We start from the raw sequence: 19,292 nt of genomic DNA on the forward strand, positions 1-19,292 counted from the left end.
AGATATACACAACTCATATTAATATTAATGATCTAAATCATCTAAAAATTAGGAAATAATCACAGGATAATCATGAATATAAACCAATAAAAGCATGAATTATTTACCAAATTATGTTTGAGGGATCAGTGATGTTTTCACTATATAATTTACAAATACAATTACTAAGCACAAACTATGAAACTATAGTTCTTAGGCTCCGCTGACCGTTATCATGGACTAGATCACTATATTTTCAAATTTTACTATATTCAACAAAAAATATATTTTCTGATAAATTTAGAAAATAAAGTCTCTTATCGATATTTTCTTTCTGCCCCATGTTTGCACAGGTTTGACTAATATACTAAAACGACAGTTACGAGTTTATTGTAAAAACCATTGAAGCACAAAGGATTTATGGGCAAGTGGTATTTCATTTGCATGGACCCCACCACTTCGTCATCTTTTTTGAGGCCAAGCCATGTGATCTAAAAAACGGCAAACTTAATTTAAGTAAATGTTATCTATAGCAAAATATTTTTAATAGGTGAAGTTGTAAAGATTAGGAAGCTGCATACGAGGTAAGTATATAATTGTATGTGAGGTTCTAGATAGTGGAGGAAGTATCTAAAGGTTGCATTGTCACTTTAAGGTAGTATTGTAATAAACTAAATTTATATACTTAGAAAAGTCATATAATTAATGTCATGAGGGCCACATCAAAGATATTAACAATAAACCCCACTTTGATTAAATTAAAGAAAATCAGAAGTTAAAACAAACGGCAAAAACCAGACCACTAACCCAACCAATCATATGAAACCAATACATGGATTCGTTTTAGCCTCTTGTATTCATTCTTTTTTTCAAATTTTAATAAATAATAATTTAAATTAAGTGGGAAAGATTCATCCTTATTCGTCACACTGGCTTAGTTTACTTGTATAAATAGCCGCCAACAGCAACCCAAAAACTCATCTTTCATTTCTACTTTACTAAGCAAAACTACTTCCTTCAAGAAACATTAATCTGAAATGGCAACTGTGGGTAAAGTCATCAAGTGTAAAGGTATGATCTTTAGTTTAATTTGCTCTACTTTTGATCTTCATTCATTGGAAAATAATGAAAAAGATCCTATCTTTGATGTTTTTTCAGTATCATGTTTGTGTTTTTTGGATTCAAGAAGCTATAATGAAGTAAAGGGCCTTCGATTTATTCATTTTTAACACCTTTTGTGTATGTGTGTGTGTGTTTGAAGCTGCTGTTGCATGGGAGGCCGGGAAGCCGCTGGTGATTGAGGAGGTGGAAGTGGCTCCGCCGCAGAAAATGGAGGTCCGGATTAAGATTCTCTACACCTCTCTTTGCCACACCGATGTCTACTTCTGGGAAGCCAAGGTAACTCAGATCCAACCACTCTCTCTCTCTCTCTCTCTCTCTCTCTCTCTCCCCCATGGTGTAATTGAATGATTTATTTCAGTCTCAAGATTCAGTCTTTCCTCGGATTCTGGGACATGAGGCAGCAGGGTATGTCTAATTCCTAATAAAGTTTTGATCTTGATGGATTCTTGAATTTTCTAGCAACTTTTTAAAAATGCTTATGTATGTGTGTATAGGGTTGTGGAGAGCGTGGGAGAGGGCGTAACGGAGGTGGCACCAGGCGATCACGTGCTCCCCGTGTTCACCGGGGAATGTGGAGACTGTGCTCACTGCAAATCCGCCGAGAGCAACATGTGCAGCCTACTTCGAATCAACACCGAAAGGGCAGTCATGATCGGTGATCAAAAATCAAGATTTTCCATCAATGGAAAACCTGTTTACCATTTCCTTGGCACATCCACATTCAGTGAGTACACCGTGCTCCACGTTGGCTGTTTGGCCAAGATCAACCCCCAAGCCCCTCTCGACAAAGTCTGTGTCCTCAGCTGTGGCATCTCCACAGGTGCGTGTTTGTGTGTGTTTTTGTTCAATTGGAGGATGTGAAATGAAAGTGATGTTGGATTTGTTTTGGTGTTTTAGGGCTTGGTGCTACTTTGAATGTTGCAAAACCCTTCAAGGGCTCTTCTGTTGCTGTTTTTGGGCTTGGTGCAGTTGGACTTGGTGTATGTTATTTCAGACACAAAAACCTTGTTGTTTTCAAGCATGATCACAAGAGATTGGGGTGGTTTTGAATTTTTTTTTTTGTGATGTTTTTAGGCTGCAGAAGGAGCAAGACTGGCTGGTGCTTCTAGAGTGATTGGTGTGGACTTGAATCCTGCTAGGTTTGAAGAAGGTGTGCAATTTAGCAATTAATTAATTAATCAAATGCATTTGCTCAAAATTTGAAGTGATGTGTCTAATGTTAGTGTATGTTTATGCAGCTAAGAAGTTTGGTGTGACTGAGTTTGTGAACCCTAAAGACTACAACAAGCCAGTCCAAGAGGTTTGGTTTTTTTTTTCCGAATTAATTGCCTAGGCCTCTACTTTGATGTTAAATTTAGTTAGTATAGCATTTGATTCTTAAAGTTTTTGGTTGTGTAGGTGATTGCTGAGATGACTGATGGAGGCGTGGACCGGAGCGTTGAGTGCACCGGAAACATCAATGCCATGATCTCAGCCTTTGAATGTGTCCATGATGTAAGTTATACAACATACATACACACATGTTTTGCAATTGATTTGTAGAATGACAATGACGATGATGATGATAGGGATGGGGAGTGGCGGTTCTTGTTGGAGTGCCTCACAAGGAGGCTGTGTTCAAGACTCATCCAGTGAACTTCTTGAATGAGAGGACTCTCAAGGGGACTTTCTTTGGGAACTACAAGCCTCGTTCTGATCTTCCATCAGTTGTGGAGATGTACATGAACAAGGTGAGTAATGATCTAGTGTTATTAGATATAGTGGAGTATATACTCCATACTGGAATCATGAATTCATGAAATAATTGGTTGGAAATGGTGCAGGAGCTGGAAGTGGACAAGTTCATAACACACACAGTGCCATTTGCAGAGATCAACAAGGCCTTTGAGCTGATGCTTAAAGGGGAGGGGCTTCGTTGTGTTATTCGAATGGAATGAACCAGCAAGATGATGAGCATGATGATACAACTACCCCTTGTTTAAATATTGTTGCCTTTGATTTTCTATGTATTTTCTTCTATCTTTCTGGTTGGTTGTATCGTCTGAATAATGATGATATGAAGTAATATTTCCAGATTGATCTACCTGTTTTTTGTCTATATATGTTCAAGTTTAATTAAACATAATCTTTTTTATGAGTTTCATATCGAAATCATAGAATTAAAATAGCAAAATTGATGTATATTTTATTAGATAGAAGTAACAGTTAGTCTCTATGTAAAAATACCAATATTGTTATAACAATAAGTTGGACTAATCAATACTACTACTATAACATTTCAAACACACAGAAATTAAACCAAATTGAATTGGAACTGTACATCCAGATAGATGTACACAATTTTGTCTTTTATTACTGGAATTTTAGTATGTAAAGCAGATGTTTTAAGTGGTAGCATATGACAATGTTGAGCATTCAACTAAGTGAAACTACTTATACAATTGAGCATTCAACAAAGTGAAATATAGTAGGAGTACTCCACTAGACTAATAGACTAAACTAATAGTAAATCATAAATATACAGCAGCTCCGATTAGGTAAATGATTTTACTAGGCAAATGGCTACAACAATTCGAACTTGTCAGATTCTCTATTCTTCCCTTTGTTGTAGTAGCAGTTTCTGCATTTCTTGCCCAACTTAGAAGGATTCGATTTCATTCCCAACACCTTGTTGCCATCTGCCAAAACATTGACCTCAGGTGATCACCGGATTCAGCTTCGTCTTTCACGCTTGAACTAGTTTCGCCAATGATACCATGTCTAAGATCTTGACGTCCAGTGTGTCGTCAACTTTCACGATTCCATCAGTACCGTCAATACCAATAAGCTTCCCGGTCGCCCCACGGTGCGCACCTCCCATGATCTTAATCTTGTCCAACTTCCTTGGTGGCACTACCTCAATTTCATTGGGAAGGGCAGTCACCACATCACCATTACCGCTTGATCCAAGAGCTATCTTAGACGAGCCATCCTAGAAGATTAGAAAAACGGTACCATAAGTAACAGTTATGAATATCATCGTGTCCTCCTCCATATGTCGACTATCATTTATTCCGGACATAACAAAATTTAATAATCCAAGGTAAATGATGAAGAATGGACTACCGGAAGCACTTCTCTTATAACTCCTGGAGTAGTGTCATCACCAGGCCTCCGAACATTGACCAAAATACCGGGTAGGAACCAAGGCCCTTCACTATCTGCACCTGCAATAGAGCAGTCCCATAGATTGTAACAAGATATTAACACAACTGCAAAAACTTCATAAGTAAGCGCAAAAAGAAAAAAAACAGTTATGAATGAGAGATATAATGACAAACCTACGACAGGCGACATCATATCCAAGCCACCACTTCCAGGTGTCATCGGCTGCCCACCAGGTGTCCCAGGTAAATATGCAGAACTTGGAGTCATTGGAGGTTGTCCACCAGGAGTGGAGGGCAAGTAAGGACTTGGAGCATTTGCTGAAAAACGAACACAATTTCAAGTCAAACAGAATTCCTACACTTGTGTGCCGAGTGTAATATGATGAGAGTAGTGCTGAATCACCATAAGCAGATCCGCTATCTCTCGGTGTGCCTGCCTCATTGTAATTGTTACTTGGGGTATTTGTCCAACCAGAACCAGGTGTAGGTGCTTCATATGCTCGTGAAGGAGGACTTCCTGGCTGATAATATTTAAGAAATTGTTACACAATGAGAAAGTAGCAAGTTGACTTGTTATAATGCACCAAGATATACCTGATATTGTGGACTTGTGCCCCAAGAACCAGGATTTCCATCTTCCCAATTGTCCCTGATATTTAATCATTCCAGTTCCATTAACATACAATTGAGAGCAATACTGATTCAAATTATTAAGCAAGTAGATGGAAAGTTTGAAAATATAATTTCCTTGACAGAACAAACTCATTGTAAAGCATAAGCCCAAAACTTTTAATCACAGTTTATAGATTTTCAATAAGATGCATTAAAATTAGTTTCATTCCACACTTCACGACAAATACTTTGATATAGATGCATCTTCTTTTCAAGAAAGAATACCTTGGTGGACTCATTGGTGTGTACGGATTCCATGCTCGGTCACGCATAGGTGTCCTCATACCATCATGGTAAGGAGTTACTGCACAAGAATTAAGGAACGATAGACATCAGCAAATAGCCACACTAAAATTGCAACTAGGACCAAAAAATGAACTATCATAAAACATACCTCCAGAGTCCCTCATAGGAGTCATATATGGATGCAGAGGAGTGCGAGAAGGATGCATCGGGGTCTCACTTCCCATACCATACCTGGAAGTTTCCCTGGTGAAGAGAGCAAATCAGAGCTTAAAACTAAGGACCTAAAAAATGCAAAGACCTACAAAATTCAAAGTTATCCACTCTTACCTGGATGGCGTAACATTGACATTATCCGAAATATGACTACGATCAACTGCAAAAGGCCCAAGGTTGCCATCAATCGCTATGATGCAAAAGAAATAGGAAATCGGAAATGAAAATAAAAAAAAGGGCCAGGAAAACCATTTCCCAAAAGGGGGACTTGCCTGCAACAACCTTCATCTGAGATTCTAATTCAATCCGAACAGTGGTACCTTTGACATCTTTAACACGTCCCTTGCAACCTTTATAATGGCCAAGACGAATTTTCACAGTGGCTCCTATTAAAGCATCATGGCCTCTTCCACCTCCTCTTCCTCCGACTGTTCAATCAAAATTATCAACTCATGAGAAGTGTGGAATAAACTTTATCACAAAACTGTGGCCAAAATAAATCAGTGAGCATCAAATGGAAAAGAACACATGAATAATGTGATATGTAGGCGACCACATTAATTTTATCAGCTTTGAACCTTAGAAGTACGGGTACCACAGCCACGGTGATAATCACACCACAGGAAGACCCACATAGACGAGTTCGATAGTCTTATATGCATGCAAATTACTTACAATTGTTATGACCACCATAACCACCTCTAGGTGGTCTCATGGGGGAGTGGGGAACACGTGGTGGAGTTCTCAGATGCGAAAATTTTGATGTCAAGGAATTGCCCTGCATAAAAGGCATTGTCAATAGATGCAACCAAGCAAATGAGCAAGTAGAATGTCAAATGGGTGCTTGATAACTGATAAGATCCATACATTCCTTTCACCATTCGCCCGTGATCCACCAACCATCATACAAGAGTCCGATTTTACGCAAATAAAACCAGCATGCTCAAGGTGATGCCGATCATAAATAAACAAAACTCCTTTGTAGATATGTTCAACTGGACCCTGTTTTCCCTGGAATGAGGCAAAATAGATATGGAGTAAGCAACTGGATAAGAAGGAACCAGGAGACAATAGTTTCCCAAATTTTAGACAGTCAAACATCGTCAAGTAACAACCAATAAAGTTGAAGACAACGCACCTTACACGGACCATCAAGAATTTTAACAACGTCTTTCACAGACAGTGTATTCTTGTACCGATCTTTAGCAAAAATCTTCTTGTCAACCTTGTATTTAATCTCTCTTAACCTCGCAAGAGCGACATCAGGTCTCTCTGGAACACCCTTAAGAACCTGAATTGCAGCCAATACTAGTTAGGAACAATGAACTGATAGTTTTCAGTTTTCACTAACTTCTTGTTTTGAGACACTCACCTGAAAGGCTTCACTCTCGACTCGTATAATAACACCAAAACTATTGTCACTGCACAAATCATTGTCAATGAGTAAAACCTAGAAGGAGAAATATGGAAAATTAAAACTGCGAAAAAATAAATACAAAACTTACTCGAGCACCACAAGATCATGGAGCTCATAATCACCAATCTTAGTTACACCAGATGTTACTTCAGAGCTCTCCACAACATTGTCCGCAAAGACACGTATCTACGAAAAAACAAAACAGGAATGACATCGGCACATGATCAAACAAAAAAATTATAATAGAAAGATAGTTGCGTACAAGTTCCTTTGTTGTGTCTGAGACTAAGTTCACCACATGACCTTCAACTGAGACAACCATACCGGTTGCACCCTCTGTAGCACCAGACACGACCTTTACATGGTTTCCAGGTTCAAAGTACTTACAAAGGTCTTTGTCGCTAATAGCCAGGGTTTTCTAGAAATCAACAGGTGAAACATGGTAAATTTCTTTCTAACAATTGCCATGATCCGCATCCAGAGATGGAATTTGAGATATTGCATGAGCAAAAGTATATTAAATTTACTCACCGGAAGGCCCTTTTCATTTGGTTTAATATGAACAGTATCTTCCTCGACCTTCTCCACCCATCCTTTCAAGTTTCTAAGATCTCCCTTGACAACTATAACCCTATCACCCTTCATAAAATGACCTTTCTTTCTGTTTGCAAATAGTGTAGACAAACTTGACATGTCCCCATCCCCAGTTTCACCAGGTTGCCTAAATTTTTCGAGTTCATCAAAGGTTGGTTGAACATTCTGAGTGCTGAGTGATTTTAATGAGACATTTTTATACAAGAAACCGTCCTTGAACATCATCCCTTCAATTTTTTCAAAATAATCACCAGTAGCTGGATCTCTTCTACGTTCAACTCGTATATGAAGCTCTCTGGAATTAAGAAGTTAAATGATATTACAGAAGTTTAAATAGAAATCAGGGATGAAGTAAATAGAAGAAAGTAACTAAGCAGCTATACCTAGCTTCATCAATATTCATAAACCGTGCAGGAGGAGTAAATGCCTTCTTCTTGGGGACTTCCCTCCCTTCCTGAAAGCAGGCCAATATGTGCTTGTTAATAAAAAGGTCATTTGTAAAAGTTGCATGCTAATTTTATATTAATATTAATATCATATCACCAACAATGTGTAAAGGTTTACAAGTTGCAAGAGGAAAAAATACTCTCAGATATTTGACAAATAACCGAGGAAGTTCTCTGATTTACAAAGAAAAACGGAATAAAGGAAAATCTTAGTCAATTACCACAGTCAGTCCCAGACTAAATCCAACTACAAATTACAGATGCATACCAATTTGTTAGACAGGGCCTGCAAATCAATCCTAGGAATTACTTTCACAGTGGCTCTCTGCCGCACATTGTCCACATCAACAACCTTGCATTTAAGAAACCAAAGCAAAGTCTCATATATATGCTAAGAAACAAAAGAAAAAATGACATATAAAGAAAACAAAGGTTCCAATAACTATATATACCTTCGCAAGATCCCCTTTATAAGTACCAATCTTCAATCTGACCCAGGTATCCCTAGAAATATCAATTGCTTTGCTTTCAACTGACAGAACATCTGTCATCTCCTTGATTGGGACAAGCATTATTTTACCCGTAAATATATTGCGCATACCCTTAATAGCCTGTATTGGATCACGCAAAAAATCTCTCATTTATCACCCAAACTAGATCAGCCTAAACTATGTACAATCACAAAATCAAGACTAGTACAGCTATAACAGAAAGAGAAAGCAACTCAGCAGATATACCTCCTTCACATGAGCCTCTTTATCTGCCTCTATGTATATAAAATTTTTTAGGTGATCAAGTGCTACGGCAGATCTGATTTGCAATTCAGGTCCTCTATCTATGCACTTCTGCATAAGACAAACAGCCACCTCCCTTTCACGGCCAATCTGCAAAGCACAATAGGTAAATCAAATTAGACAATAAAGAGCTCAGATTATCCATTTACACTTATTTTCTACTAAATCCAGATATGACGGGTCATCCCATTATCATACCGCACATTTCACCATCCATAATTTGGGATCCCTAACAGAAGGCAGTAGAGCTTGCTGTTCTACATCTGTTGCTTCCTCGTCATATTCAACATTAAGGCTCCTTGCATATCTTTCCTGAATTCTTCTTTCAATCTCCTCAACATCCTCTTGCTCATCCTCACGTGGAAGCAGCGGACGACGATGCAATCTTCTATCATCCTCATCAGGTATATCGGCTCCTGGATCAATGAAATCTGTATATGCAGGCAGATACCAAAACATAAAGATAAGTAAGCCTGCTAAAAGCTTCAACAAGAAAATTGTAAGAAAAAATGGTAGGATTTCAAATAAACTAGTAGGTGAAGTGATACAGAGCACAAGTCATCTTTATAAGACTTCCGTTTCCAGGTCCAATTTACAAGTGTTGATCTCAGCACAAAGTGGGAAGACAACTGCTCAGAGGAGCAAAACACAGAGAAAGTTGAGAGATTGTGATGGATATTAGCTGCAACACATAGGACCAACTATATCCAGAAATAACCCAATAGTGTGATCAAATTCACATTCATAGGAAGTTTTAATAAAGTGAAATATATATTCTCCTAATTACTATATTCTGTTACTCACTTACTCTACATTAACAAAAAGAAGACAAATAATCTAATACCACATAGCTTAATCAAATGCATTGTAGCAAGACTAAACGCGACATATCGTCATTTAAATCTGAGATCAAATACCAATCTCATCGGGTTCTAACTATTTTAACATAAATTACCTAACCACTTTAATCCAGGAGCCTAAGTTGTTTTATCTCCTAGTCTCCCAAGCAGAAATAACTGTACTTTCTCAATAATGCAACATGTGGTATGCATTCACAGATGTTCATAAACTTCTGATACAGATGCCAATAGCCCAAAATAAAAACCCATACGCATATATGAGGAACTTTTGATGGGAAAGAACCTAAAAATCACAATAAGAAAGGAAGGAAAACTGGCCAGGGGATGTACTGGTTTCGTGCAATAAAAGTAGAGGCCCCAAATCTAGGAAGAAAAAATAGAAGCACAAATAGAAGTCCAACTATCAAGCAATTCAGCTCTAAATCTTCAAAGCATTATGCAATCACAAAAACTGCGTTCTGAAATCGTTTATACCAATATTTTATAGTGTTTGCAGCTATTAGATGACAAGAAATTGGAAGGGCCAAAAATCAAACATTTCAGAGTGGGGAGGCTGCATATTTTCAATTGGTTTGTTCGAATTCAAATCAAATCACCATTGCAGATTAGGTTGCATATGAAACAGATAGAATACAACCTATCCCATCAAAGAATGGAACTACATATCCCAGTCTTAGTTCGTAAAATTACCCCCCAGGATGGTATAAAAACCCTATTTTTACTACTGCTCTTGGCCAAGCTGCATCATGCCATCTCTCCCTAGATTTCAATGTCCAGGACAAATTGGCAAATCAACTAGATACCAAAATCGAAATCAACAATGAACCCAATTTCTACGCAAGGAAATTAAGGAAGAATCATACTAACCGTCATCCCCTTCCTCTTCCTCCTCTTCCTCATCCGAATCAACCTGCGCCTCCAAATCGAAAAAATTTGAGGCCCCCTTGTGGCGCTTCCCTCCTCCTCCTCCTCTTCTTCTGGCGCCGCCTCCGCCGCCATAATCCTCATCGTCGTCGTCCTCCTCTTCATCTTCGTCTTCGTCCGCTTCGTCGTAGATGAAATCCGATGTAGTCCTCTTCCGTTTGACCTTCCCCCCATCATCGTATCCGTCGGCCTCATCATCCTCTTCGTCTACGCCGTCGTATTCGTCGTCTTCTTCGACGTCGTCCTCGTATTCGTCTCTGCGGCGCGACATCGCGATTGGCAATCAGAATTCGTCCCGAGCGATGATTGAGAGCTTGTGAGGAATTGAATTTGATTTGGAGAGAGTGTGGCTGTGAGATATATGAGTTTTCGTGAGAGGTTGCTGGAGTGTGAGACACAAAAAAGCCCTAGAAACAGGCACGGCTTTGAAACGACAGAAAATTGATGAACTTCGAGTTGATGCCTACATAATCTAAATTTTACTTGACTCAGTTTCTTTTAAACTCCGAATTTAAGTACTCCATATTTTATTTTTTCCTATGAATAAAAATAGTTCAAGTAGAAAGTGTTCGGTTTGCAAGATTATATCCCCAATTAAATATGTAGTCTATTTGATTCATGAGATTCAATTAACTAACCCATATGACCAAAATAATCTCACAACTCTATCCTATACTATATTTTAGTATTATTTTATTTTAGAAACCGAACACCACCATAAAATATTCTTAAATTTTTAAATAAATTTATGTTGACTTTTTTGTCAACCTTTCCTCGGACGACATTCATCTTTGTTTGTCGGTGTGCCTATCCCATCCATCGATCGCTTCAAGCGCAACTATCTCCGCTCGCAAGTAACCATGATTCATCGATGCTTCAAACGCTAGTTGCCTCTTTTCTACCATATCACAACCTCCAAATTCGGATTTGGACGCGTAAGGTGACACCCTAGGTTTGGACGCCTAGGTGACCCTCCCTGCACAACTCTAGGATTGGTGTACATGAGTTTGTGGAGTAATTACTACTTTAGGTTAGTTTCCATTTCCTAGTTTTTTATCAATGACGGACTCAGAAAATCCAATTCATGGGGTCGAAAAATAATTAATAAATTTAATATAGTATTTAAATAATTTTTAGTATATATTAGAAGAATTTAAATATTGCATTATTTTTTGTTTGGCAAAGTAATTAATAAATGCGAGTAACATATTTTTGAAAATAGAAAAAACACATTAATATTTCATGTATCATTTATATCATCTAAATATGTTTTTGCTAACGTTAAAGTTTACTGTTTAGTTTTATTTGTAATTTTACAAATATTATTATTATTTGCAACTAAAGAAAAATTAAACTCAAAATCAAATCAAATTAATGAATCATACTAATTTAGTACTAGTAATTAACAAATTTTAAAATATTTTACACGAATTTACTTAGACTCTAATGATAAAATACAATTTAAACTAATCAAGCACATCTTATCTTATTAATTAAATTTACACTTAAACAAAGAAAAAAAAGAACGCCGCATTAATCAATATTAATAAAAGTACTAAAACAAAATTATTAGAGCACTGCGTCGCTCTTCTTCTCCATTATCGTCCCTTCAATTTTTTCAAGAAGCTTATTCTCCTTAGTTAAATTATTTCACCTCCCCCGGTCTCTATCTTTCTAATTCTCTTCCTCTTTTCTCTTCCATGTCAACGAAGCAGCCATAGCGTGGGGTCGGAGCTGGAGCAGCCCTGGTTCGACGGCCAATTCTGGGAGGTTCTCAGAGGCAGGGACGAAACCAGAAATATAAATTAGCCGATGCTAAAATTTAATAAAAAATAATATTATTTAAAATAATAATAATATTAAAAAAATAATTTATTGATATACCATACAGTTTGATTTATTGTTTCATTCAATTTCTTTTTTAAAATAAAAAATATGCAATCAAATTTAGAAAACCTAATATTTTATTTGAAATCCGAAAACAAGTGATCATGTAGTAAAAAGTTAAGTTAAAATATGTATTACAATCAAAATATATCTATAAAGGAATATTAGAATAAAAACTAATGTATCTGTACAAAAGAAATATTAAAATAAAAAGTTAAGTTAAGATGTATTTTATTTAGGTATGTCTTAATTGGATTTTATATTTTTTCAAATAACTAAAAATAATTCAAATTACAAAGTCTATAAAATTGATGATTAGTTCATGTTTGTACTCAAAATATTTTATCTATGAAATTTTAAATTAAAGGTAAGGATATTGAAAATATAGTGTGTGCAAACTTTATATTCTTTTAAGAATGAAAATTTGGATAATTTGGTGACAAATTGTCATGCTCATGATTAAAAAGAAAAATAAAATGTGAAGAAAAAAAAAAGTAAATTAAAAGAGGAAATCAAAATTGTGAAAAAGAATTTATGCTCGGCTGCATAGCATGTGGGATTTAATTGTTGGGTTTTTTTTTGTTTTTGTGTTTAATTGTTTAAACTTGGACTTGTTTTATTATCATAAAATTCTATAAAAACAGCCCAATAAATATTATATAAAATTTAAGGCCTAATAGAAAATTAATACTCCAACATGAGTTCAAGCCCATTTTCCTTCATCTTCTTCCCCAAATCTGGCGATTCAGCTTCTCAACTTTGAACACATTTCGCATTCGGTGTCGTGGCGTCGGGGCGGAGGGCGACCATGGGTAAGGAGGTTCCGGGACCAGCCAAGCCCCCGCTGGAGCGGTGGCTTGGCCGCTGATAGTTCCGTCCCTGCTCGGAGGTATTCACGGACCAATGGTGGGGTCGGCCGACCCCACCTGTGCCCGTCATTGCCAGTGACATGCCTGATGTCGACGATTCAATAGACACTCTGATATCAAAATTTGTAACCAAGGGCCTTTCACCTCAAGACCTTGTGTTACTTAGTGGTAAACTTATATTATTTATTTTTGTCATTATTTAAATAGCTAGCTAGCGCTAATGAACATACTATTCTGTACACATGCAGGAGCTCACACCATTGGAACAACGGCATGTTTCTTCATGCCGAGGAGGCTGTATGGTTTCAACTCCACAAGTGACTCGGACCCTCGGATCAGTCCTCAGTTCTTACCGGAGTTGAGGCGCACGTGCCCTAAGAACGGGGACACCGGTGCTAGGATCTCTCTGGATCCGGTGACCCCAGGGAGATTCGACAGTCAAGTTATGGACAACATCAAGACAGGGTTCGCCGTACTGGCCTCGGATGCGCAACTGTACAACGGTAGCCTGACCAGAGAGGTGGTGGATTCCTACGCCGGAGGGTCTCGGTTCGACGGAGCGGATCACCTCCCCCACATCCTACACCATTTGCTACCCCACTAATAAAATAGCGACATGTGTTTGCTCTTTAAAATATTAAAAAACAAGCAAAATCCTATGTGGCACCTTCCTTCACAAAATCGTATCAACACATTCATCTTCCTTTTTTACTGATAATCTCACCTCTTAAACATCAAAATGACGCCGCTGAAAAATCCAAAGCAGCACTACCACCACGATGCCTCCGAGCATCACTACTAATCGCTAGCCACCGGAATCCCCCATCACCTGGCCACCTCTGCCTCTCTCTCTCTCGTTCCCCTTACTTGTCCCTGCCTATAAGCTCCAACACCTCTCGGATCCCCTGCAAATCGCCACCGGCGATTCGATCTCCACCAAATGGCAGCCACTTTCCCCACTGCCGCCTGATTGGTTGCTCGGATTCTTCTTCCGGCACCTCATCTCACAGATATCCCCATCCAGTCCGTCGTCAACATCAGGAAGCTCGCCCTCCTCGCCGCAACCAACTACGACTTCCTCCCCGGCCTATCGCAATCCCTAAGTTTCGGTCTGCTCTCGGGAAGTTGAACGCCTGGACTGCAGCTTGCTGCCCCCACCCCCCGCTGGTGCACCGCCGGGTCGGTTGGAGATTTAGAGAGTGCGACGGTGGAGCAGTGGTGGCTGGACCGGGGTGAACAGCAGCGCTGCACGACGAAGGACCAGGCGGCAGCGTGTGCGGGGCGACGAATTGGAGTTGCTGTTCGGTTGGGACAGTGATAGAAGGAGAGAAAGACGAGAGGAATAGGGGACGGCAGCGGCGGCGAGAGCTGCTGGACGCCGGCGACGGAGGCGGCACTCTGACCGGATAGAAGCATGACCGGCCGACACTGGCGGGTGAACTCCGAGAGCTGGAGGTTGACGGCGCAAGAAAAAAAATAAGAGAGTAGGCGGAGATTTCACTAATTCGAGGATTCTGGTCGAGAGAGAGAAGTGCAGGAGGTTGTGTCAAATTTGAGAAGGAATGGTGAGTTAGAAATTGCTGTAAGAACGAATTTGAAGAGGCAGAGAATCACGAAGAAGTTGCTGTTGTTGACTTCTGGAAAATGAATTGGACTTGTGGCTTTACATAATTGGATTTTAATGGATGTTGGGGAAGATGGCAACTAGATTGGTCGGTCCTTTTTCATTTTTTAGGGCGTCAATTTGATGTTCAAAGATGAGATAATAATCCAGTGAAAAATGAAGATGAAATGTCTGACGATAGTATATACGATTTTGTGAAGAAGGTGGCACGTAGGATTTTGCTTGTTTTTTAATATTTTAAAGAGCAAGCACATGTCGCTATTTTATTGGTGGGGTAGCAAATGGTGTAGGATGTGGGGGAGGTGATCCGCTCCGCCGAACCGAGACCCTCCGGCGTAGGAATCCACCACCTCTCTGGTCAGGCTGCCGTCGTACAGTTGCGCATCTGAGGTCAGTACGGCGAAACCCTGTCTTGATGTTGTCCATAACTTGACTGTCGAATCTCCCTGGGGTCACCGGATCCAGAGAAATCCTAGCACCGGTGTCCCCGTTCTTAGGGCACATGCGCCTCAACTCCGGTAAGAACTGAGGACTGATCCGAGGGTCCGAGTCACTTGTGGAGTTGAAACCATACAGCCTCCTCGGCATGAAGAAACATGCCGTTGTTCCAATAGTGTGAGCTCCTGCATGTGTACAGAATAATATGTTCATTAGCGCTAGCTAGCTATTTAAATAATGACAAAAATAAATAATATCAGTTTACCACTAAGTAACACAAGGTCTTGAGGTGAAAGGCCCTTGGTTACAAATTTTGATATCAGAGTGTCGATTGAATCGTCGACATCAGGCATGTCATTGGCCAGGTTAAGGTTTGAAACCCTTCTGTCTCTTCTTCCAGTTTCAACTTCGTAAACCGGACCTCCAGCCTACACACACAGTACAATCAGTTTAATTTTGAATAGAAAGTGATATATATTACTAGTAGAGTTAATTACCAGGGCAATGGCATCTCGAGCGGCCATGGCGACAATGTCGGCGCACGAAACAATGCCAGGGCACTGGCTCTCGATCTCCCCAAAACCACCGAGACCTAGATGGCCGGCGGCGAACCTCTCCAAGTCATCGGCTCCGTTGTCAATAAGGATTGAGCCATCGCAACCCTGATCAATTAGTGTCCAAAGTTAGCACAAAAAAAAATTTAACGAGAAGGAAATTAGGATTAGATAAAGTACCTTGACGAAACAGTCGTGGAAATGCAGACGGAGAAGAAGAGCGTGGACTAGTGAGAGTGGCACCTCTCACCACAGACTCGACAATGGATTCTGCGTTGGGGCATGTGTTGGAATAGAATCCTACTTCTAGTGGTGCTGCTTGGGAGAGAGTGATGCATAATAGGACACAAACAGAGTGGAGAATATTACTCATGGCTTTTCGGTCTGGGTTTGAAGATTGTGTTTGGGTTTTGAAGATTTGTGTAGGGTTTGGAGGGTGTGCATGTGTCTTAAATAGAGTAGTAGTCCATGCAGAAATTTACCGAACGAGCTAAGTAATTTCTCAGAAATTTCCTTCTCAATTATTACACTTCTATCTCAGTAATTCTAAATAATAATGATTAAATATGAATGAAACAGATTTGATTTTAAAAAGAGCATGTTAGGTTGCTGTACAAGAAGTTAGGCACAAGTGATGGATTGGAATCCGAAGGGGTTAATTCGCACTTAGGTCTCCATGCAGAAATAGACCTATTGGCTAGCGATTAATGAACAAAGTTCCAATGAGTAACACTTTTACGTATACTGCATTTCCATAGTACTAATACTTACTACTTCTTTGTGACTAGGTCAAATAAAAATTAGATTATTCTTTGCAAATGCAGTTTAAGTGAAAAGCACTACATTTTCGTGTAATGTCATCTCACACTATCCTTTTATACTGAATATTAGTGTTAGTAGTACTAGATTTCATGATTAATTACGAAACAAATGGGGATAAAGGAGTATCAATGAGAAAGCGATCGCCACAATTCTCATTATTTTTGCATCTTATCAATTATTGTAACACTTCAGTTGCCATTTTTTCGTTTCTTAGGAATTATTGTAACACTTCATTTGGTGTTGGGACAATTACGTGAAAGATCATTTCAATATCTTCTTATAATATGAACGGATATGAATGTTGTACCATACTCTTCAATTAGTTACTACTAATTGGGAAATAGAGTAATAAAGAGACAGAGACCAAACTTCTAGTGATAATTATCGGCTTTGTATTTTACTATATATTCTCTTATAGTACAATAATTTCATTTAAACTTTATTAAGTATCTCTCTTGTGTCCAAAATAAATACTACGGAGTAACTTATGTAATGTGGAATAAATGAAGTAAGATTTATAAATATGAACTTAAAAAATCATCACAAGCCAAATGTCAGATTAGTACTCCTATAAATTAAATGTAAGTACTTGATAATTCATTAATTTTGATTTATATAATACAAAGAACATATTATGTCATTACGAAGTACTCCCTCCGTCCAGCAATAGGAGTCCCGTTTTTCCGTTTTGAGACGTCCGGGAATAGGAGTCCCGGTTCTACTTGCCATATTTGGACAATTTAATTACCCACCCCCTTCTTACTAATTTACACAATTGCCATAAAAAAACACCCCCCACTCATTCTCTCACCCTCACTCTCGGTCTCCCTCATTCTTCTCTCCCAATCGCCGCCCTCCTCCTCCTCTCCCAATCGCCGCTCTCCGTGGAACCCTAATCCACGCCGCCTCTTCTTCATCCTCCAAATCGCCGCCTCCTCCTGCTCACATCCTCATCCGCCACCTACGAGGACCGTCTTCTTCTTCTGTTTTTTGTTTGGTTTGTTGGTTTTGGAGTTGAAATTGAAGAAGTTTTGGGTTCAATTTTTGTGAGTCATTTTCGATTTTGATTTGCTGATAAATTTCGATTTGGATTTTGTCCGATTTTTTTGGGGTTTAATTTTCGTGTTTAATTCTTCATTTTTGTGTATAAATTCTTCATTTTCGTGTTTAATTCTTCATTTTCATGTTTTAATTTGCTGATAAGTTTTGGATTCTTCATTTCCCTCAATTTTTTTGTAGAGGGAAATTTGATTTTTTCTCTTTGTACTTTGAATCAATAGCAGATGTAGATTTTGTATGTTGAACATATTTCAAGCTAATTTGATGAATTATGATTTGAAGGATTTTTGATTAAGTTGAGTGTAAATTTTAAATTCAGTTTTAAATTGTGACTTTGGCATATCCTTGAAACTCCAGTTGTGAATTGAATTGTTGGATGCATATTTTTGGCAGCAAATTTCGAATTTTGGAAGCATATTTAATGCAATTGAATTGAATTTTGGAAGCATATTTAATGCATATTTTTTGGCAGCAAATTTCGAATTTTTGGAAGCCAAAAATTTAACACACTTGAGGTGGGTCCCAAATTCCACTATCACACACCATTTATTACACACTCCAACAATTTTCTTAAAACCCGTGCCATGGAGAAATGGGACTCCAATTGCTGGACGGAGGGAGTAGTAGGCAAAAACAGAGAAGACAACTAGTAGTCCTATTAATCATGGATGGGGATCGTCTGCTGCTCCACACAAAGAAATAAAATAATTAGAGAAATAAAATAAAATAAATATATATGATTGAGAATCTTGAGATAAACACTTAAAATATTCCATTTAGCTGCAGTATATTACGATTCAGATTCAAATACAGAAATAGTATGATGTCTGACGTAGGGGACTGCATGGATTGAATGACACGTGTCGTGTCATCGCACCTTACTCTTCACTAATTTTAAAATTCCATTCCACCAATAAATTAACTCACTCAACTGACAGCCGACAGGCAATAGAATATCATCACTCGGAAAAAACACAGCCACCAATATCGATGTCGGCGGCGGCCTGATTCACGGCCAAGAAGTCCCATAACCGGACAACAAATTATTAATGAATATGAATGCTATGCGGCTATGCCATACTTCAAAAGTAATAATGATGACAGTCAGACAGAGACCAAACTTGTGTTTGTGTTTTAGACCATCCACAATAACCGCCCAGCGACCGCCCAGCCGAGCGCCGGCGCTGGGCGGTCTATTGCAGCCGCCCAGCCGCTGACTGGAGAGAGAAACCAAGCAGCGCTGGGCGGTGGCGTGGCGCTGGGCGGTCGGCTGGGCGGTCCTTTCGGCGCTATTGCAGCTCCCGGATCGCCCAGCGCACCGCCCAGCGCGAAAATTAATTTTTTTTTTCCGAAACACTATATATACGCGCTTTGCTCGTCATTTTCATTCGCACCACTTGTTTTAACGAGTAGTGAATTGTCACTCTTTTTTATTAATGTATTTTTTTTTAAATTAATGTACTTTTTTTAATTTATTGTACTTTTTAAAATTTTAATAGTATTATTAAACTTTTCCCGTATATGTCTCGTAAATTAAATTCCGTATATTGTGTGATTGTTAATTATGTCATTTTATATAATTGTTATTAGTGATGTGGCTGGGCTATTTATGATGTGGCTAGGCTA

The 19,292-nt window shown here is 38.7% G+C and overlaps 2 protein-coding genes and 1 pseudogene across 2 annotated transcripts; 1 reads left to right on the top strand and 2 right to left on the bottom strand.

The window, feature by feature from the left end:
• Positions 1-889: 889 nt before the first annotated feature.
• Positions 890-3,184, top strand: LOC121785827 (alcohol dehydrogenase 3). The gene is made up of 10 exons (XM_042184285.1): positions 890-1,050; positions 1,241-1,377; positions 1,460-1,506; positions 1,596-1,921; positions 1,999-2,081; positions 2,176-2,251; positions 2,340-2,401; positions 2,500-2,595; positions 2,670-2,831; positions 2,925-3,184. The coding sequence occupies exons 1-10, from the start codon at positions 1,017-1,019 to the stop codon at positions 3,036-3,038; spliced, it is 1,137 nt and encodes a 378-aa protein (XP_042040219.1). The 5' UTR covers positions 890-1,016; the 3' UTR covers positions 3,039-3,184.
• Positions 3,185-3,404: 220 nt separating this feature from the next.
• On the bottom strand, positions 3,405-10,890 carry LOC121785835 (putative transcription elongation factor SPT5 homolog 1). The gene is made up of 22 exons (XM_042184298.1): positions 10,357-10,890; positions 8,828-9,060; positions 8,573-8,719; positions 8,288-8,446; positions 8,104-8,187; positions 7,773-7,843; positions 7,327-7,684; positions 7,058-7,213; positions 6,884-6,981; positions 6,751-6,799; positions 6,517-6,669; positions 6,246-6,389; positions 6,054-6,156; positions 5,651-5,806; positions 5,493-5,538; positions 5,314-5,408; positions 5,145-5,223; positions 4,842-4,896; positions 4,651-4,768; positions 4,422-4,565; positions 4,207-4,307; positions 3,405-4,072 (listed from the first exon to the last, which is right to left on the bottom strand). The coding sequence occupies exons 1-22, from the start codon at positions 10,682-10,684 to the stop codon at positions 3,827-3,829; spliced, it is 3,123 nt and encodes a 1,040-aa protein (XP_042040232.1). The 5' UTR covers positions 10,685-10,890; the 3' UTR covers positions 3,405-3,826.
• Positions 10,891-13,836: 2,946 nt separating this feature from the next.
• On the bottom strand, positions 13,837-16,192 carry LOC121769367 (annotated as a pseudogene).
• Between the last annotated feature and the right edge of the window lie 3,100 nt (positions 16,193-19,292).

The sequence above is a fragment of the Salvia splendens genome, chromosome 2, assembly GCF_004379255.2.
Source record: "Salvia splendens isolate huo1 chromosome 2, SspV2, whole genome shotgun sequence".
Taxonomy (NCBI): Eukaryota; Viridiplantae; Streptophyta; class Magnoliopsida; order Lamiales; family Lamiaceae; genus Salvia; species Salvia splendens.